At 36.4% G+C, this 18,819-nt stretch overlaps 1 protein-coding gene across 20 annotated transcripts in view; it reads right to left on the bottom strand.

The window, feature by feature from the left end:
* Window positions 1–1,386: 1,386 nt before the first annotated feature.
* Window positions 1,387–18,819, bottom strand: part of LOC135577104 (heterogeneous nuclear ribonucleoprotein K-like) — a 21,671-nt gene continuing 4,238 nt past the window's right edge. For 9 of the 20 annotated variants that reach the window (XM_065044809.1, XM_065044805.1, XM_065044807.1 and 6 more), the window contains exons 4-15: window positions 17,752–17,808; window positions 16,275–16,318; window positions 15,295–15,367; window positions 14,613–14,726; window positions 12,463–12,591; window positions 11,574–11,881; window positions 11,184–11,238; window positions 5,077–5,127; window positions 3,487–3,508; window positions 3,330–3,412; window positions 2,716–2,885; window positions 1,387–1,940 (exon numbers count right to left, since the gene is read on the bottom strand). In XM_065044809.1, coding sequence (XP_064900881.1) covers window positions 1,907–1,940; window positions 2,716–2,885; window positions 3,330–3,412; window positions 3,487–3,508; window positions 5,077–5,127; window positions 11,184–11,238; window positions 11,574–11,881; window positions 12,463–12,591; window positions 14,613–14,726; window positions 15,295–15,367; window positions 16,275–16,318; window positions 17,752–17,808 — 1,140 coding nt within the window. In that variant the 3' untranslated portion in view covers window positions 1,387–1,906. The remainder of the gene's footprint in view (window positions 1,941–2,715; window positions 2,886–3,329; window positions 3,413–3,486; window positions 3,509–5,076; window positions 5,128–11,183; window positions 11,239–11,573; window positions 11,882–12,462; window positions 12,592–14,612; window positions 14,727–15,294; window positions 15,368–16,274; window positions 16,319–17,751; window positions 17,809–18,819) is intronic. The other 11 variants (XM_065044815.1, XM_065044813.1, XM_065044806.1 and 8 more) reach the window with 6 other exon arrangements.

Here is an 18,819-nt window from a genome sequence, read left to right as displayed (position 1 = left end):
TGGACCAAAAACAATGTCTACAACTGAAAAAAACAAAGGCCCGCATGGAGTCAGGGAAAAAGGGTCTAATGGGGAAGCAAGGGACCTGGTGGTGAAATTTTGCTATTGGACCAGATCCTGGTGTGAATGGTCTGTTAAGATATAAAAGTTTGTAGTTTTCTATGCTCAGGCAGACCTCTCTGCAGGTACCCAGCTTGAGCCAGCCCTTCTGCTATTCCACTACATTTTTTATTTTTTTTTTTTTTTCTGATAATCTTGTCTCCTGAAAGTCTGCTCTGTATATGGTCATAAGGCCTCGCCTGAATGTTTGCTGCTGGAGCTTTAAAATACAAACTCCGGAGCAAACGGTTATCAGGGAAAGAGGAATTCTGATGGTTTGCACTACAAGAGACACGGCCTTGCCTGAAAGTTTGTCTCCAGAGCTCCAAGACACAGCCCCTAGAACCAAAGGTTATCAGGGAGGGAAACGCCTGAAAGTTTGCTTTGTGAACAGGTACAGGCATCTGGAGAGAAGGTAAGCAGCATTTGGCTTGGGATATTTCCCCCATGCAGTAGAGTGAACCTTCCACTGAACTCTTTTAAGTCATGCTTCTCTTTAAGAAATCTAAACATTGTTCTGCAGCAAAGAGAACCCCTAAAAATCACTCCCCTGTGACACCCAAAGTGAAAGAATCCACTTAATCTCGATCAATCACAGATTTACTAAGCTATTTTGAATTTTTTTTTTTTTTAAACTTATAAACTATAAATACAAATGCCAGGGTATTACATGAAATATCAAGAGGTACTTTATCTTGTTTAATGTCTCACAAATATTTCCTATGGAATTCAACAAACAACAGGGAAACCAAACAAGGTTAAGTTCTGTATACAATGAAAATCAAGTTAGATACTGCCAATTTGTCAACTCATAAAAGTTTCTACCTGACACAAATGAAAGCTCTGAAAACTACAATTAAGTCATTAATGATACACCGACTGCTATTTTTAACATTTTTATTTGCATTAAGCAAGCTGTCTAGAACCAGGTGTATTTAACCCACTGTTAGCTTAGTGGCATCACAAATTTTAAAAATATTTTATTTATATACTGTTATCAATATATATAAATGTATTGCAAAAAGGGCCAAAAACTTGCAAAAAAAGGTCAAATTTCACAGTGTTTGCATTAATATTTTTGTGCTTTTTTTCCCCAAATCGCAAAGCTGAGCCACTGTTTTCACACTGTTTCTTTAATTTGCCAAGAACACATAACTCCATCTATATCAAAGAAGCAGAAGAGTAAACTTAACAACAACTTTCATTTATGCATTTTCTTGTGAGGGGCAAAAAGGGTGTATCCATTTTAGATATTACCTTATGTATATAAAAAATGACCACCAATAATAGGTTCACTAAATTTATTTAAAAATCATAATATATATCTTAAAAAAGAGCATTACATTCTGCACACTGTTCTCAAAGGATGCCAGGGACACATGGATGACCAGTCTTCTCCTCCCTTAAAAAAAAAAAAAAAAAAAAAAAAATACATTGTACATTACATAAAGCAGGGTTTTCACAATAGTTACAGAAAAATCATTACAATTTATCACCAATAACGAACAAAAATAAAATCCACTCTCTGCTGCTGTTTCAAAATTTCAGTGTTAGTCTTGTGCGGCCTTTCCCTTCTCCAAATATTTGTAATGAACTAGAACATTACATCTGATGAACAGCAGATTTCACTACACCTCAAATGCAGAACACTTATGAAGCAGAGGAATGTTGGCTTTTTAAACAGAAGCAGATATTTAAAAAAAAAAAAAAAAAAAAAGGTGCAGGACTCCTTCAGTTCTTCACTAGTCTTAGAAAAACTTTCCAGAATACTGCTTCACACTATAAAAAAGAAAAAAATAATCTTGCATTAGAATCCTTCAACATCTGCATACTGCTTCACACTATAAAAGAAAAAAGAAAAAAGCATGTATTAGAATGATTGACCATACATCCTGCATCAATATTCACAATAGCATTCTAAAAGATTAATCTACAAATGCCCAATACATTTAAAAATAAATAATTTTAGAAGATTAATGGCTAGTAATTACAGGCATATAATTATTTTAAGCACATTTAAATATTAGAAATCAAACATTCAAGTTAAACATTAACAAACGCTATGGTAGCCAACATTATTAAAGCAAAACTAAGCGAACTAAGTCCAAAATTGTTAATATTTGACAGAAGAGAAAGTAATGCCAGCAAGGTGTGAAATGCTGCCTAACAGCACCAATTGATTTCAACTTGTCCTGTAGAGGCATGGTCTGTGCCATATGGTAGACTGTGATTTGTTGTCAGTTAAGTTATCTAAAAACAACAAAATCACTAGTCTTCCACACAGAACTAGACCAACATCCACTGAAATCTTCTATATTTTCTACAGGTTCTATGTAATTTATTACAAATACACTTTTTGTAGCAATTTTCACCAGAGAAACGAGAGGACTGCTTGGTTAAGGTGTCTTCCATCAAGATTAGTTTTGAGGGAATCTTCATTTCAATTAGAAGAGAGAAAAGAAGAAAATCAAGGCAAAACTACCACTGGAGAAGTTCAATAGTTACTTAGGTACTGCCTTCTAAAAACTATATTGCGGAGAAGAGCAGCTTTAGATTGTACTAGGAGGAAAGTCAGTTTAAAATTGACATGAAGGACAGCATTAAGCTTCAACTTGCCTGTTCTGCAGTAAATACTGAGCATTTTGTATCTGGTCCTGTGTTCCTGTAATAGTTATTATTCGATCTTCTGAGCCTTCTAGTGGTTCATCAATTTTGATTGAAGCTCCTGACTCATGACGTATTTGTTTGATTCTCTGGCCTCCCTTTCCAATAATAGATCCTGCCAACTAGGGGAGAAAATAAAGCATTTATTTATTGATGTAACTTCCTCTGCAAAAACACAGTACTGTTCAAGTAACTTCCATCAATTTAGTTTTAAGAATTAAAACAGAAGCTTACTCTTTTACAGCCTCAAAACATCATCTGTAATGTTTATTATATAAACACAGGTGGGATAAAGTTGGAAGAACCAGATGCTTGTTTATAAAAACAAGGTATTGAATATTAAAAATTTTAAAAAGTAGTTCAGTGTATCTCTCTAAAGTGAAGACAAAACAAACATCCTTAAGAATAAGCTTTTGACAATTTAGAAACACTTGCTTTATATTAAAAGTATTTGTCAAGCATCCCAAATATTTTGATTTACTTACACAGTCTGAGAAAAGGCTGTGACTTTCTATTAATTTATTTATTTAAAAACAAGTGGAAATCAGCAAATCAGTTTTACTTACATCTTTGGGAATCGTTACTTGTGTTGTGATGATGGGTCCACCAAGATCTCCATATGAACCACGGCCCCCTGTGTAAGAATAGTCTGATTTAAATGTATGCATCAAGCCCCTTACTAACTAAATAAAGTGCATGTCAAAGTTGTCTATAAAAACTTACCATATCCAGAGCCACCCTCAAACTATAAGAAAAAGAAAACACTTAAATAGCAAATAGCCATGATTAATGTTTTCATTTTAAGTATCATACTGTTAACTTTGAGCCTATTTTATGCAAAAATCCTAACACACAACCTTAATCTAAATGTTATTAAAGGCAAACTGCAGAAGAGGGCAGAATAGGAACCAAGGGGGGGAGTAGGGAGAATATCTCATGAGAAACTCTTAGCTTGCTCTGTTAAAAAGGGCCAAATGTAATTTTAGGACCGTATAAATGTAACTACTCCTACATTTATACAGTCCTGAAATTACATTGGGCCATTTGAAGGCAACTGCAAGGCTGATGTGGCCCCCACTGAAAATGAGTTTGACACCCCTGCTCTAAGTCATCAAGATCCAGCCATACTATTTACAAAGCAACCTTATCAATTCAGCTGGTAAACAGCTCTTGATGCTCATATACTCCTGACCCTTGAACTAAACTAACATTCAAAACAAACAAACAAACAAAAAAAAACAAACAAACAAACAAACAAAAAAAAAAATCAGAGTTCAGCCTAGTACCTACACAGTTTGGGACAATTTAAAGTGTCAGTTTGGGACAAATTTACCTAGTAACTGCCAATCCTACTCCATCTATATCTTGAGGAAAAAACAAGTAATCTCTAATAAAAATTTTATGATTGGTCTCTCCATTCAGACTATGCTACAATCCTTTGTATCTTAGAAAGGACAATCATGACACTAATTACTGCTGGTTTTGAACTTAATTCAGAGGTTGATCAGAGCTGCATATTCCACACACATACTCTTCTACCTATTTCAGCTGATATTTTGCACAGAGAATCTTTTCCAGGCTAAGTTGTTTTAATGAACAATTCTTTTCTTGACCCTTTCTGCTACTTCTCTTCCCCAGACTACAAGATAGCAAATGAATTTGACAGCAAAAGAATAATAAGTGCAGTGTTTACATAAGCTAGAAACTAACATTAAATATTTGGCAGCACTTTGCCATCTTCTAGACAGCATAAACACTTGCTGACACCCTTTGAACTTTCCTTACTAAATCCCCTAAGAGTAAGAAGTCTGATAAACACAAATGAAATGGAATACTTTCAAATATATGGATAGGTAATGCATAATAGTTTATCCACAACTATATGAATTATTCTTAACATTCCTTGTGTGAAACAGGAGAAAACACAACATGACAAAGTTAACATAAAACATACTCCTAAACAGATGCACCTACAGGGTGTTGAAAAGTAAGAGTTACAGTGAAAGTTACAACTTAGAACACTAAAATAGGGTACAAAAGAGGCAATACAACAGAAAAGCTTCTCTGTCTTGGCTGTGCTGCTGCATACTTCCATTGTGGAACATTAACTGCCTGTATAGGATTCACTGTTCAGGACATGAACTGCAAATAACCTGAGTTAGAAGGACAGCTTTAAGGATTTTTCAATAGGTGCAAGCTGCCACTGACTACATTCAATCTCAAGAAATTCCAGTTATCATGTAAGCAATTAAAATTATTTTTCTCAAAAAAACAACTATTAAACTAGTCAAATAAAAGCATGAGCACACTCACCAACTCTGGTGGCTGCATGTCATCACAGGTATCCACATGACACTGCATCATCTTCCAGGCACAAAATCATAGGAGGAAAGAGGAAATTAATCCAAGTTAAGTCCATGTCATGGAAGCTTATAGGTAACTTGGCAAGCTAACATATACAATACCAGTATAGAGAAACATTTTTCTGCACTACTTAAAATACTACTAAAACTCAAAAGTACATGATATAGACCAGTTACAAGATTCACTCCCTTTTACTTTCACTGCAAGGGAACTGTAACTGGTCACACTTCTTTCTTCCTTGTTTCTGTGATGTAAACAGATTTTCCTCTTACAAAAAATGTCAGACAGTTAAGGGGAGAGCAAACTTCAAGAGTTTGTTTTAAACACCTTTGAGTACTAAAACTGTACTATATACTAAAAGATGTTACTCTTGGATAGCAAAACCTTCAATTTCTCTCATGCATAAAAAAAAAAACAAAAACAAAAACAAAAACAAAAACAAAAAAAAAAAACAAAAACAAAAAACAAAACAAACAAAAAAAAAAACCAAAACAAAACAAAACACCACACGAAACAGAAAAGGCATTTAATAAAACAAGTAACTGTAATTAATGTACCTATGTCCTGAACAGGAAGGACATGGCTTCTCTTATTAATTAATTTCCATATACCTCATACAGTCAATAGCTAATCTAACAATCTACTACTGCCTAATCATGTTGGAAATCTAATTATTTTTTCAAATATATAACATTTATTTCCTTCAGAATTCTACAACAAACATTGGAAAAAAATTTATAAAAACGATTTGTGGAATCCAATTTAAATTACTATTTAAGGCAAAGGCCTTTGCGGGGTTAAAACGTGCAGCACAAAATGAATAGCACATGAAAATATAAATGCTAATTTTAAAACAGTTCTAAAATACTAGGTGCTAGATAACTTAAGACATTACAGAATTTTCTTCTCTACGGACTCATTTGCGCTAGCTACTACTGGTAATAAATGGAAATGAAATTGAAACCAAATGAAACACTGAATGGATAAGACAAAGCAAACAGTATTAATAAGAATTTATTGGCTTTACATCTAATAAAAGAATATGTATGCAATCCTAACTGATGGCAAATTCCATATTGTAACTTTCCCTAAGGGACTGGCCCAGAAGAGTGAAATTTTGTTAATTACTTTTAGTATTTATACAGGTAAATAAGATGTGTCATAGAATCATTTTGGTTTGAAAAGACCTTTAAGATCATTAAGTCCAACCGTTAACCTAGCACTGTCAAGTCTACCTCTAAACCATATCACTAAGCACCACACCTACACATCTTTTAAACACCTTCATGGATGTCGATTCAACCACTCCCCTGGGCAGCCTGTTCCAATGCCTGACAACCCTTTCCATGAGGAAGCTTTTCCTAATATCAAATCTAAACCTCCCCTGGCGCAACTTGAGTAACAAGCAATAGGACAAAAGGCAACGGCCTCAAGAAAAGAGACCAACACCTTCCATGGTACAACCTCCTTTCAGGTAGTTGTAGACAGCAAGAAGGTCTTCCCTCAGCCTCCTTTTCTCTAGGCTGAACCCTCCCCATGTCCCTCAGCTGCTCCTCATCAGACTCGTGCTCCAGACCCTTCACCAGCTTCATTGCCCTTCTCTGAACTCCCTCCAGCACCTCAATGTCTTTCTTGTAGTGAGGGGCCCAAAACTGAACACAGGATTCAAGGTGCAGCCTTACTAGTGCTAAGTACAGGTAGACAAGCACTTCTCTAGTCCTACTGGCCACACTGTTTCTGATACAAGCCAGGATGCTATTGACCTTTTTGGCCACCTGGGCACACTGCTGGCTCATATTCAGCCAACTGTCAACCAACACCCCCAGGTCCTTTTCCACCAGGCAGCTTTCCAGGCACTCTTCCCCAAGCCTGTAGCGTTGTGTGGGGTTGTTGTGACCCAAGTGCAGGACCCGGTACTTGGCCTTGTTGAACCTCATACAATTGGCCTCAGCCCATCAATCCAGCTGGTCCAGATCCCTCTGTAGAGCCTTCCTACCCTCAAGCAGACCAACACTCCCACCCAATTTGGTGTCATCTGCAAACTTTGAGGGTGCACTTGATCCCCTCATCCAGATCACTGATAAAAATATTAAACAGAACTGGCCCCAATACTGAACACTATTTGTGACCTGGCACCAACTGAATTTAACTCAATTCACCACAATTCTTTGGGCCCAGCCATCCAGACAGTTTTTTACCCAGCAAAGAGTACACCCATCCAGGCCATGAGCATCTTTCCTTCACTAATTTTTTTTTTTACATGCTCCTTAATGTCAAATTTCTTAAACATGAAGTACTTTGAATATTTTTTAGTGTCTGTACCTTTATTGAAGTGCTTATACAGATGTGTATATACACACATACATATATATAATGTTAAAAAACATCAAGTAGGAATCATTTGAATGAGCAAAACCAGATTAGACATATGAACATACACTCTACTTTTAAACAGACATTCTGATTTAGTTCTCATTAAACTCCAATTCAAGCAGACTTTGAAAGCATTAGGAATTGACCATTAAAAAAAGGGCAGGGAGAAGATTAAGTGCCTTTACATTAACCTCTTCACCTTATTTCCCCCCCCCCAGTATGTTTTTGTGCATTTGTATATCTGAAACACCGATGGGGGTATTAAAAAAAGAAGTAGTAGAAACACATTCATGTTTTCTCAGCTATCAAAATAGCCATCATGGTCCACAGACATTTGATTTGGAGTAGTTACAGCCTAAAAGATATACCTCTTGAATAAGAGAAACAATGCATGTATGTATTTCAGTAAAATGCCTTAGAAAAGAGATTATATATATATATATAAATCCAAATTATTTTTTCCTCCCATCTTAGAATTTACAAGGCTGTCAGTATTGTCGCATCTCAGAAAATTAAAGTTTCACCATCCAGTCTTGGTTCACAATCTTAAAAGTCTTGAACTACTGAATTTTTCAGCCTTTAGTGGAGAACTGGCAGAAAATGAGGATTTTTGTAGATTCAACATCTCCAAGATGTTGGTCTGAAAAGAAAAACTATTCTTGCCTTTATGTGTTTATGTAAAATGTCATTCCTCTCTGAAAGTAGCCTTTCCCATGCATCACTTCGCAAACCACAATGTTGGTTTACTTTAAATGCTTTGCTAGACAATGGTTTCTATATGAAATGCATAGTAGCTCAAGACAACCTTATAATTCTGGCATGACTCTTCCAGCTTCAGCCTTGCAATCCATGGAAAAACTTCTCATCTGCTTATACAATTAAGGATACTGTGATTATGCCCAGCTAAAACTCGAAATTAAATACAGTCTGTGTCAGTAAGCAGTCCACTTTGTAGACAAGCTATGAAACTCATGCATAAAACAGTCAAAGCCATGAGCAGCTCCACTGTGAAGACGAAATAAAAATGGTTTTCGGAACACAGAAAATAAGCAGAGATGACTCCTACTTATTTGTAGAAACTCATGTCAAGAAAGTCAAGGACAACCTGATCAAAGTCAGAATAAATAGGGTTCAAATTTTCTATTCTGGAACAGAATGAGAACACACCACTGCCCAAGCTAAAGATTGCACTCAACCAGATACCTAAGGGAGGACAGGCTGCTCTGTTTATATGCCCTGACACTGGTTTTACCAGCTGCAAATATGAAAACACAAAAATTGAGCTTTGAAAACATAAGAATATGAATAAGGGATCTTAAATGTATAGCTCATGATTCTTCTAGTTTCTTAAGATCCAGAATAGAATAGACAACTTAGCATTTCTGTTGTTGGTTTCTTTGGTGGGTGAGGTTTATGGTTTGTTTTGGTAATTTTAAGTGCAAGTCTTTCCTTTCAATATTTCTGCTAGGATTCTGGTGCCCCAATTTTGACATTCTTGCAATACGTACTTTCAGCATGTATTACTGGAAGTAATTGCCTCTTCCTCTCAGGAGGAGACAATGTGTAAATCTCATTTAACTAGTCCATTTCATAGCTCCTCTCCACTTCTTTCTTTTGCATTCATGTAAAAGAAAAAGAAAAATCTCATCTAACCTGTTATTTTAAGGAATGTGCCAAGCAAAACCAGAGGAAAAAAGAAGATGGTTAACCAGAGAGATTTACCTCCCAGATGCCTATGAATTCTCTTCCCAGGAAAGAGGATACAACAATAAATGACTACCAGGAAATCACTGTGCTTGCTTGACTGAAAATGGGTTTTCTTCATGCAGTCAGAAACGTTTCTTTTTCATAGCTAGCATGCTCATTATTTGGACTTAGTTTGAGAACAAGAAGATCACACCCCAGCACAGAGCTAGAGCTAATGTTTTTAATTGCTTTGGTCTGAGAGCCAAGGACACCCTGAGTGCTCTGCCCACCTGTGGCAGAAAGCATTAAGAGAAACTAGAGATGGACCCTTAGGTTTTTGGAGTTGAGGATACAAAGGATCTGAGGCCAACTATACTCCAACTGAAAAAGAGATACTAGCAGCATATGAAGGGGTCCAAGCTGCTTCAGAAATGATTGGTACGAAAGCACAGCTTCTCCTGGCACCTCAACTGCCGGTGCTGGGCTAGATGTTCAAAGCGAAGTTTCCCTCTACGCATCATGCAACCGATGTGCTATGTGGAGTACGTGGATTGCAATGATCACACGACGAGCTCAAATAGGGAGAACCAATCACCCAGTGATCTTAGAAGTGATTACAGATTGTCCAGGAAGTAGATTTTATGAAGTTGCCAGATGAAGAGAAAGTAACTTGCTGAAGAAGCACCACCATATAATACTCTTTCAGAGACTGATAAGCAGTATGCACTGTTCACAGATGGATCCTGCTCTCTTACAGAAAAACATTGAAGGTGGAAAACTGCTGTGTGGAGTCCCACATGATGAGTTACAGAAGCTACTGAAGGACAAGGTGAATCAAGTCAATTTGCAGAAGTGAAAGCCATCCAGCTGGCTTTGGACATTGCTGAATGGGAAAAATGGCCAGTACTTTATCTCTATACTGACTCATGGATGGTGGCAAATGCCTTGTAGGGGTGGTTACAGCAGTGGAAGAGAAGCAACTAGCTTCTGCTCACAGGTGTGAGGTATCAAGGAAGGGGGGCATAGATGAAGCAGAGCTTGACTGACATCCAGACCGATCAATAAGAGCATTCCATCTCATTAGCATCATGCTTCATATATAAGGAGAGTTGGTTCTTCCACTTTTTTTTATTTGGTCAGAGACAGGGGAGTTTTTGGTGCAGGACATTTAGTCCAGCCTTTTGCCACTTCGCAGAGGCCTCTGAGCCTTTCTGCCTTTTTCCTCTTTCTTCTCCCTTTGGATTCTCTCCCCTGTTGGGGGGGCGGAGGGGGCTATTGTGGTTGTATTGCTAGCTCAGGTTAAACCACGACAGTCACATTTCAGAGTACAACATGGAAGAATATCTTTAAGCCTTTTTAAATTCTTCCTATCCCCCAACATGGGTGAATATACCTCATTTCATTTCAATTTCAACTTATCAGTGGCCCTGGCTCCAAAAATTTCGGAATTACAGTAGATTTTTTTTTTCAGACATAAAAATTGGCATAGAGACAAGAATTTATTTGAAAAAGCAATCATCTGCCAAGACCAACCAGAGCTCTTTAAAGATATTATTCATGTTCTCTTAAATTCTGTTAACATCTGTTAGAAAACATTGTTCTGACATGCTTTCTTGATCTGAAAAGCCTCCCCATTCCTACTTCTGTCATCCTAATGAAAAAGAAAAAGTCTAAAAGAAGGTCTGTGTAATAAAACCTGCAGGTACTATGTTCTACCAACTTTCTATTCCACTGTTGATGGCAGGTAGGGAAAACAACCAACCAACACCCACAAACCAAAACCACACAGCAGATTTACATCCCAAATACCCTTTACACCCCAAACAATTGTCTTCTTGGGGAGACCATTCGTATGGCCAAAACATTTTGGTGATATCAAAGTTTATCAGAAGCACACGTGCCCCACACTTAAATGTATGTATTCAAGAACAGTTTCCTCAGATATTCAAAGTGCTAACTGCATTACTAAACAAATCAATATGAATTTTAACTCCTACCATTCCATCATAACGGTCTCCAGGTCTACCCCTTCGGTCATAAGACATAAGATCTCTAAAACGAGAAAAAACAGCAGCACATGACTTATGTTTATGTACTCTAATTCAAGTTTCCATGATTTGCACATAACTATGAATTTCTGAATGCTTTAGTCAAGTTCTGAATAACAAAATAAAGTTACAGAACTACTGACTATAGTCCTGATAGACTGATACATTGCAGAAATAATTACCTTCAAATACTTTCTGAAATTTTATGGTGCAATGCACACTCAATCCTGCATAATCACTACCAACACGGAATGTAAATTAAGTCCTGGAAACATTAACACAATTCAGCAAGTTTGACTCAACTTGAGTTTTATACAATGTATTTATACAACAGCTCACCCGCCACGGGGAGGTGGTGGAGGAGGAAGAGGAAGATTACGAGCTCTGCTGCCACCTCTGCCACCACGACCTGGCGGAGGTGGTGGAGGTCCTCTGCGAGGGCTCATATCATCATAATCTCTTCTCGATGGAGGCATAGGTCGTCCACCACGACCAGGAGGCATTCGATCAAAGCCCCCTCTTCCACGCATTGGAAAACCTACTGGACGTCCCCTTCTATCATCAAACATCATTGTGAAGCCACCATAGTCATATGTTTCATCATAGAAATTGGGATCATAAGGCTGGGCCCGTCCTTTAATTGGAGACTAAGACACACACACAAAAAAAACAACAAAAAGCCACACAAAACAACAACAACAACAAAAAAATAATTAAAAATACACCAAACCACAAAAACAAAATCAACACCACCCCCTCCCCTGGTTAGCACTGACTATTACAATTATTATATTTAATTAAATTACTATATTAAATGTATAAATATCAATTTATGCATTCTGAATACATTCTTGATTCTACAATGCTAATAAGAAAGCCAGGGATGGTGATATGCTTCCTCAGAACTTAACTATGATAAAAAAAACTGCTGTTACAGATAGGTGACACATACATTTGTCTCACTTCCCAATTTAATTTTTTTTATTTTACTGATACGTAAATCATGACTAATGGTCCATTGGTACTAAAAACAGCTTCCCTCTCCAATAAGGTACACCCCAATTCTAGAAAACGGGAATAATTTCAAAGGGTGCTAACAGTCCAACACTTTTGTTACTGGAGAAGAGGCACTGAATCAGAACAGAAAGGGAAAGATGTAATTTTCCATCCAAATCGTCCCAACTTTCATGAATACCAATGAAAGAATAATAAGTTTAAGACACATTACCTCAGAGATAAGATCCAAGATAATCTTGATACATTCGACAACTCTATCAGGTTTTCCACCAATAAGCACCACTCTATCAGTGGAATGAGGACAACACTCTTGGAAGAGCTTAATGGTGGTCTGAGTGTTCTGTTGAAGAAAAAAAATAGAAGTATTTTACACAATTTTATAAAGTTATTGAAAACAAAATGGGTAAGACACACACACAAACATTTTCATATAAACAAACAAATCAGGCCATTAAACTTCCAGTCATTGCAAGTGAATGCTCGCTTCTGAGTTCTTACAACAAATTCAATCTTGGGATATTACTAGGTTGGTGCAAAAGTAATAGCAGTTTTGGACTGTGAATTTTAAATCATTATAACTAGGCTCAAATACATCTTTGTTAATCAAAATAGGAAACATTACAGTCAACACATTTTTGCAAATGATAAATAAGTTTGTTTATTCCTGTAGCATAAAAATCTGTGCTTCGGGATTCAATTAACTCTTAGAAAGCATTTTCTGCATCCTGCTAGTTGTGGAAGCATTTTCCTTGCAAAAATTTGTCAAGATGCTTGAAGAAGTGGTAGCTGGTTGGCAAGAGGTCAGGTGAATATGGCGAATGAGCCAAAACTTCATAGCCCAATTCGTTCGACTTTTGAAGTGTTGGTTGTACGATGTGCAGTTGGGCATTGTCATGGAGAAGAATTGGGCCCTTTTTGTTGACCAACGCCAGCTGCAGGCGTTGCAAGTTTTCAGTGCATCTCATCATTTTGCTGAGCATACTTCTCAGATGTAATGGTTTTGCCCGGATTCAGAAAGCTGCAGTGAATCAGACTGGCAACAGACCACCAGTGACCATGACTTTTTTTTTTTTTTGTGCAAGTTTGACTTTGGGAAGTACTTCGGAGGTTCTTCTCAGTCCAACCACTGAACTGATCATCACTGGTTGTCATATAAAATCCACATTTTGTCACACATCACAATCTGAACAAGAAATGGTTTGTTGTTGTTGCGTAGAATTGGAGAAGACGACACTTCAAAACAATGAAGTTTTTTAATTTTCGTCAGTTCATGAGGCACCCACGTATCGAGCTTTTTCACTTTCCCAATTTGCTTCAAATGCCAAACGACCACAGAATGGTCAACACTGAGTTCTTCGGCAACTTCTCATGTTCAATTGCTCTCAATTGGTCATTGTCAACTTCTGATGGCCAGCCACTATGCTCCTCATCTTCAAGGCTCTCATCTCCTTCGCAAAACTTCTTGAATCACCACTGCACCGTATGTTCATTAGCAGTTCCTGGGCCAAATGCAATGTTGATGTTGCAAGTTGTCTCTGCTGCTTTACAACCCATTTTGAACTCGAATAAGAAAATGACCACATATCCATGATGAGCTTACAGGTTATATAAACCTTCACATGTCATAAAAATATGCTTTAGATGCAAAACAGCAGTGTTGCTAGGATTATTTCTAGCCATCTTGCCTTCCTCAGTCCACACAGATAGTAGCTTACACCTAAACTGACCTGGAATTGCCTTTGACACAATGCCAGGAGAGAAAACAACACTCTAGATTCATAGAGACCACTAGCTTTTTAGAACAAAACATCATTCCTTCAAAGGAAACAGTGGTCTTCAAGGAAGTGGAACTTCCTAACAAAAAAACCCAACCACCAACCCCACCCCCCAAAAAAACAGAATCCACAAGACCCAAAACCCATCCAAAACCCCACCCCATACTACCTTTTTATAGCAATATTCAAACATCTATTAAATTATCATTGTTAAAGAGTTTATGTATCCACACTAAACCATTTTTCCATGTCCAACACCACCAATATAGTCTATTTAGCAGTTAATTCCAGGAGTGATGAATGGCAATTTTAAAAAGCATCCTTTATTTATAAAGATAACTCTACTGCTAATATGCTTAAAAGCTTTATAAGAAGTCCTAGGCTCTATCACCAACAGTCACTTCACTTCTGACTTTTTGCAAGGAAGTTGTACTCAGACTGCTCTCAGAACACAGAAATCATGTATGAAATATGTTCTGAAGCAATTATTGCACAGATGATGCTTACACTCACTGTTAATTAACACAAAAAAAACTAATTTGTTTATAGAATAAAAGCAGAATCTGAAAAGAATAGGAAACTTTACCTCTCTGAGTTCTTTGATTTTAGCACCTTTGACACCAATAATTCCTCCTGCTAGACTTTGGTGAATTAGAAGTCTTAATTCACAATCAAAGTCACTACCTTTGTAGTGTTGATACTGTAAGATGCATACAAGGAAAGAATAAAATATTAGTCAGTGGAAAAAATAATTGAAAAATCAAAGTACTAATTTTGCTTTTTTGTTAAGGTTTATCTCTTAATAACATGGTATGACTTAATTTGCTGCTGAACTGTAATGCTGTATTTGCTATGATAGAACACACTTAAATATCTAAGTACTTTGCCTCAACATGAGGTGATGTCAAATTAGTTTTTCTTATTTCTTTTATTATTATTGTATAAAATTAAGATGTCAAACAGCACAACATACTTGCTTACAGCCAAGGTGGGATGGAAATTACAAAACAGCTACTTCAAATTGGGGACTAAACAAGTAAGGAGACAGGTGTTTTGAGGGGAGAAGGCTGTTCCAAATATTATTTTTCTAAGAAGAGATTTTTTTTTTTTGGCAAAGGACAAAGTCAACATGTAGTTTGAGAGCTATAGGCCTCCTTTCAAAAAAGGATGGGTTTTATTTTCTAATTTAACATATTAAAACCACAATCATCTAGAATTATCTTGGTTTAAAATCTAAATTTATACCTCTGAAGAAGAGAGAGACATACCTCTTCTAAAGTAGGGATAATCTTCTTCAAGATTTCTCCAATTGTCTCTGTATCTGCACTTATACTCAAGATGCTGTTAGATGCCATAGTGTCAGAAAATATGGAGAAGGTGGAAAAGTAGAAGTAAGTTTAGTATTCATAATCATATGCAAACTTCTAACAAGATTGACTACACAGAAGAACTTACAATTAATATTTCCCATTTAAAGTAAACCTGTTCACTGGATTTAAAACACATGCATCTTTGTTTATGCCTAACATATATGCATGATGAATTTAAGACTAAGCAGGTCTTGCAGAGTAAGAGAGAACAAGCAAGCAAGAGCTTTTGGAAGGGCTCAGATTAAGTGGGCAAGAAATCGACACAGAACTGAAAGTAAATGTTCACATTCCCCACCACCACTAATTTAGTATATCCTCGTCATTACATTGGTAAAACTGGCACAGCTTCTTGTGGAAAAAGCGGAGATATGCATTACACCTGGAGTAAGGTTGAGAGACCAGTTAGAGATAAGATTATTAATGGGCACTGCAAAAAAAGAATATAAAGACAAGGAAAACAAAAACCTCACCAACAAAAATGTAACACAAATGCAAAGTGAAGGAAAGTGAACTAGATTTAGTATTTCATCAGAAATAATTATGAACAGACAACGTTGAAGGGAGCAAGGTAGGCCACAAAGACAGAGGAAGAGACTCTTGAAACAATTTGATTTACAATGCAGTGAATATGCAACACTTGAAGCTATGCTCCTTCCACTGAAATAAAATTACTGGATCATTTGGGTGGCCAACTCACATAAAAGTGACTTAATGTGGAAAATAAGACAGAAAACTTAAAAAGCAAAAACAAAACAAAACACAACACAAAAAAAAACACAGTCTATAAGGGGATACTATTTAATTATATAAAAGGCAGGTAATAAAATACATTTCTCTCTTTCTAATCAGGCAGTGAGGCATAAACTGTTGGGACATACCGCTCGGGGCCACTGCTGTCTGGGACTGAAACACTTGCATTGTACTGCATTGGTCATTGGCGTTCGTGGATGTTGGCATTGGGCATGGGTATTCAATCAGAAGTTGTCAAGTATTGTACCCGTTAGGCAATGAGCACATTTTTGGGCATAGCCAACCAGGGTTTTCACATGGGCGTTCAGGGGCGGATGGGCCAACGTCATGGTGGGCAACGCAGGGACAAGTCGATCCAGTACATGGATAACGGAGATATATGGCCAAAAAAACAAGGAGAGGGAAAAGGGGGAAAAGCAATACATTTTAATTTAAAACAAACTATACTCATTACTCTCAGTTAACGAAGCAAGCTTAAGTTGTTCTTAAGACTAACACAATAATGGATTGCTACATCAGCAGTGGTTTAACAGTATGGATCTTACTGAGTTGGTTTATCTGACTAAACTACTTTTTACTTTTAACATAATGCTTCAGTAGCAGGCTGGCTTGTGAATGTAGACACAAAAACTGTTGAGATAAATATTTCTGAAATCTTGGGCAAGTTGGGAAAGTTACTATTCCAGACCAATTAAATTATCTAGATTTAATTGATGTATTTATTTACTTAAAACAAACAAACACTAGCTGCCAAACTTAGCGAGTGTATGTATGATTCCTGACCATTTCAGCTTAATCCTCAATTCTAGTTGCTGTAGTTTGTGAACTTAGATGGAACAGATTCTGTAAAGATATATTAGCAAATATTGCGTTGAACGCAGTCTTGCTTGAAAAATTCCTGAATTATAGCTAATGCTAAGTACATGAGTGTAAAGAAATGGAATTTAAAAAGCACTGCCAAGTTTTATAAATACATAACATTTATGTTGAACGTGTCTAATCACAAGACTCAATCCACTAGAATATAAGTAAATAAGTCGTGACCATTTAAAAATGCTTCTAAGTAACAGAATAAAATGTTTCTTTACTGTTCTATACCCATATTCAAATAATGTAACCTCAACATGAATATTTTTGTACTTTATGTCCACGCTGTTAAAGTAAGAACAGATGGAGCATTATGGTGGGTGGCTAAAGAATTCCTCTATCACTGGGTTAAGCCAGCCACCTGCAACAATTTTTAATAGCACTATAATCAATTCACACATATGGGAAATAGTACAGTTAAGGGTTTTATGCTTTACCATTATTTCTAATTAAAGATGTTAACTCATTTGAAGTGTCTAATTTAGAGGAACCCTGTTTGAAAGTAAAGAGGTTTAATATAAACCTCTCCTCCCACATAACTCAAGCTGAGTTTTAATTACAACAGAAACTGAAAAACTAAAGTTACCTCCTCTGAGAATCATTATAAATGGCTTATAATCAGATTACTGTCATCTAGATTTGAATTTCTCAATTTCTAGAAATGTATGCAATCAAGTTTTTTTATGTAGTGTTCTGAAAGAATTGGTGTTAAATTGATTCAAACTCATCTATACTCACATCCGTACGAAGTGCCTTAATATTTTTGCCACCTTTTCCAATCACTGCTCCAGCATTCTGGAAAATAGTTTTGAGAAGTTATGTTATGCTAATACAGCATAGACTACATTTTTTAACTGAAGACTGAAAACAATGTATCTATTTCTGCATTAACTTGTGGGATGCATTTAGGGGTGTGGTGGGGCTTGTTTTGCTTTTGAAGGTTCAAATGAAATCTAAATATCAACTGACATGGGTTTACCATGGGGGAAAAAAAAGTCAAAGCAGCTATTACCACTGAACTTTGGAAAGAGATAAAAATACTCAATAATATTATTTCCATTTCACATTTAAGTTCCTAGGCAATTCTGCTCATGTTAAAGTCATCCCATAGTTAGAGTATGACTGAAAAAATACCTTATAGAATTCCATTGTTATGTAGGTCAAGTATTTTCCTGATTTATATTATCACTTTTTTAAATATGTTTGCAAATTTCACTTTCACACTCCAAACATTTGATAATTTCAAATGCTACTCTTGGTTTAAACCTACGTAACTCAATTGACCACGCAGGCAGGTATAGGCTAAAGAATGTAAAGCAAATATAAACAATTGTTAATCTCCAGTTGCTAAAATCAACAGGAATAGACTCAGATATTCAAGAGGGACAATCATAAAACTACATTTTTACCAGGCTATATCAAGAACTACCTCCAAAACTATTGCTTTTATTATGCAGTTCATACATAATGCTTACAGCACCACAAATATTTTGCAGCATTCCATGTAACTTGACTGTTCATCAGAAATGCCATACAGAGGTAACATTCCTCTGCCCCAACAGAAAAGACTGAGTTACTTCAGACAGCACAAACACCTGTAATGACTGGAAACACTAAAGGAGATTCATAAATAGCATATTTCCTTCTGTTGATACATACAGATTTATTAAATCTGGGAAAATTACTAAAACCCTGAGGAAGACCTCATCTTTTCTCTCATGTTTAATTTACAATCATAAGCTGATCATCCTCTAAACTGCTTGCTTTCTTAAGACTAATACACAGTCATTCCCATGGAAACAATTA

The sequence above is a fragment of the Columba livia genome, chromosome W (assembly GCF_036013475.1).
Source record: "Columba livia isolate bColLiv1 breed racing homer chromosome W, bColLiv1.pat.W.v2, whole genome shotgun sequence".
NCBI lineage: Eukaryota > Metazoa > Chordata > Aves > Columbiformes > Columbidae > Columba > Columba livia.
The sequence above is the reverse complement of the archived record's forward strand: the minus strand, read 5'-3'. Positions and strand labels throughout refer to the sequence as shown.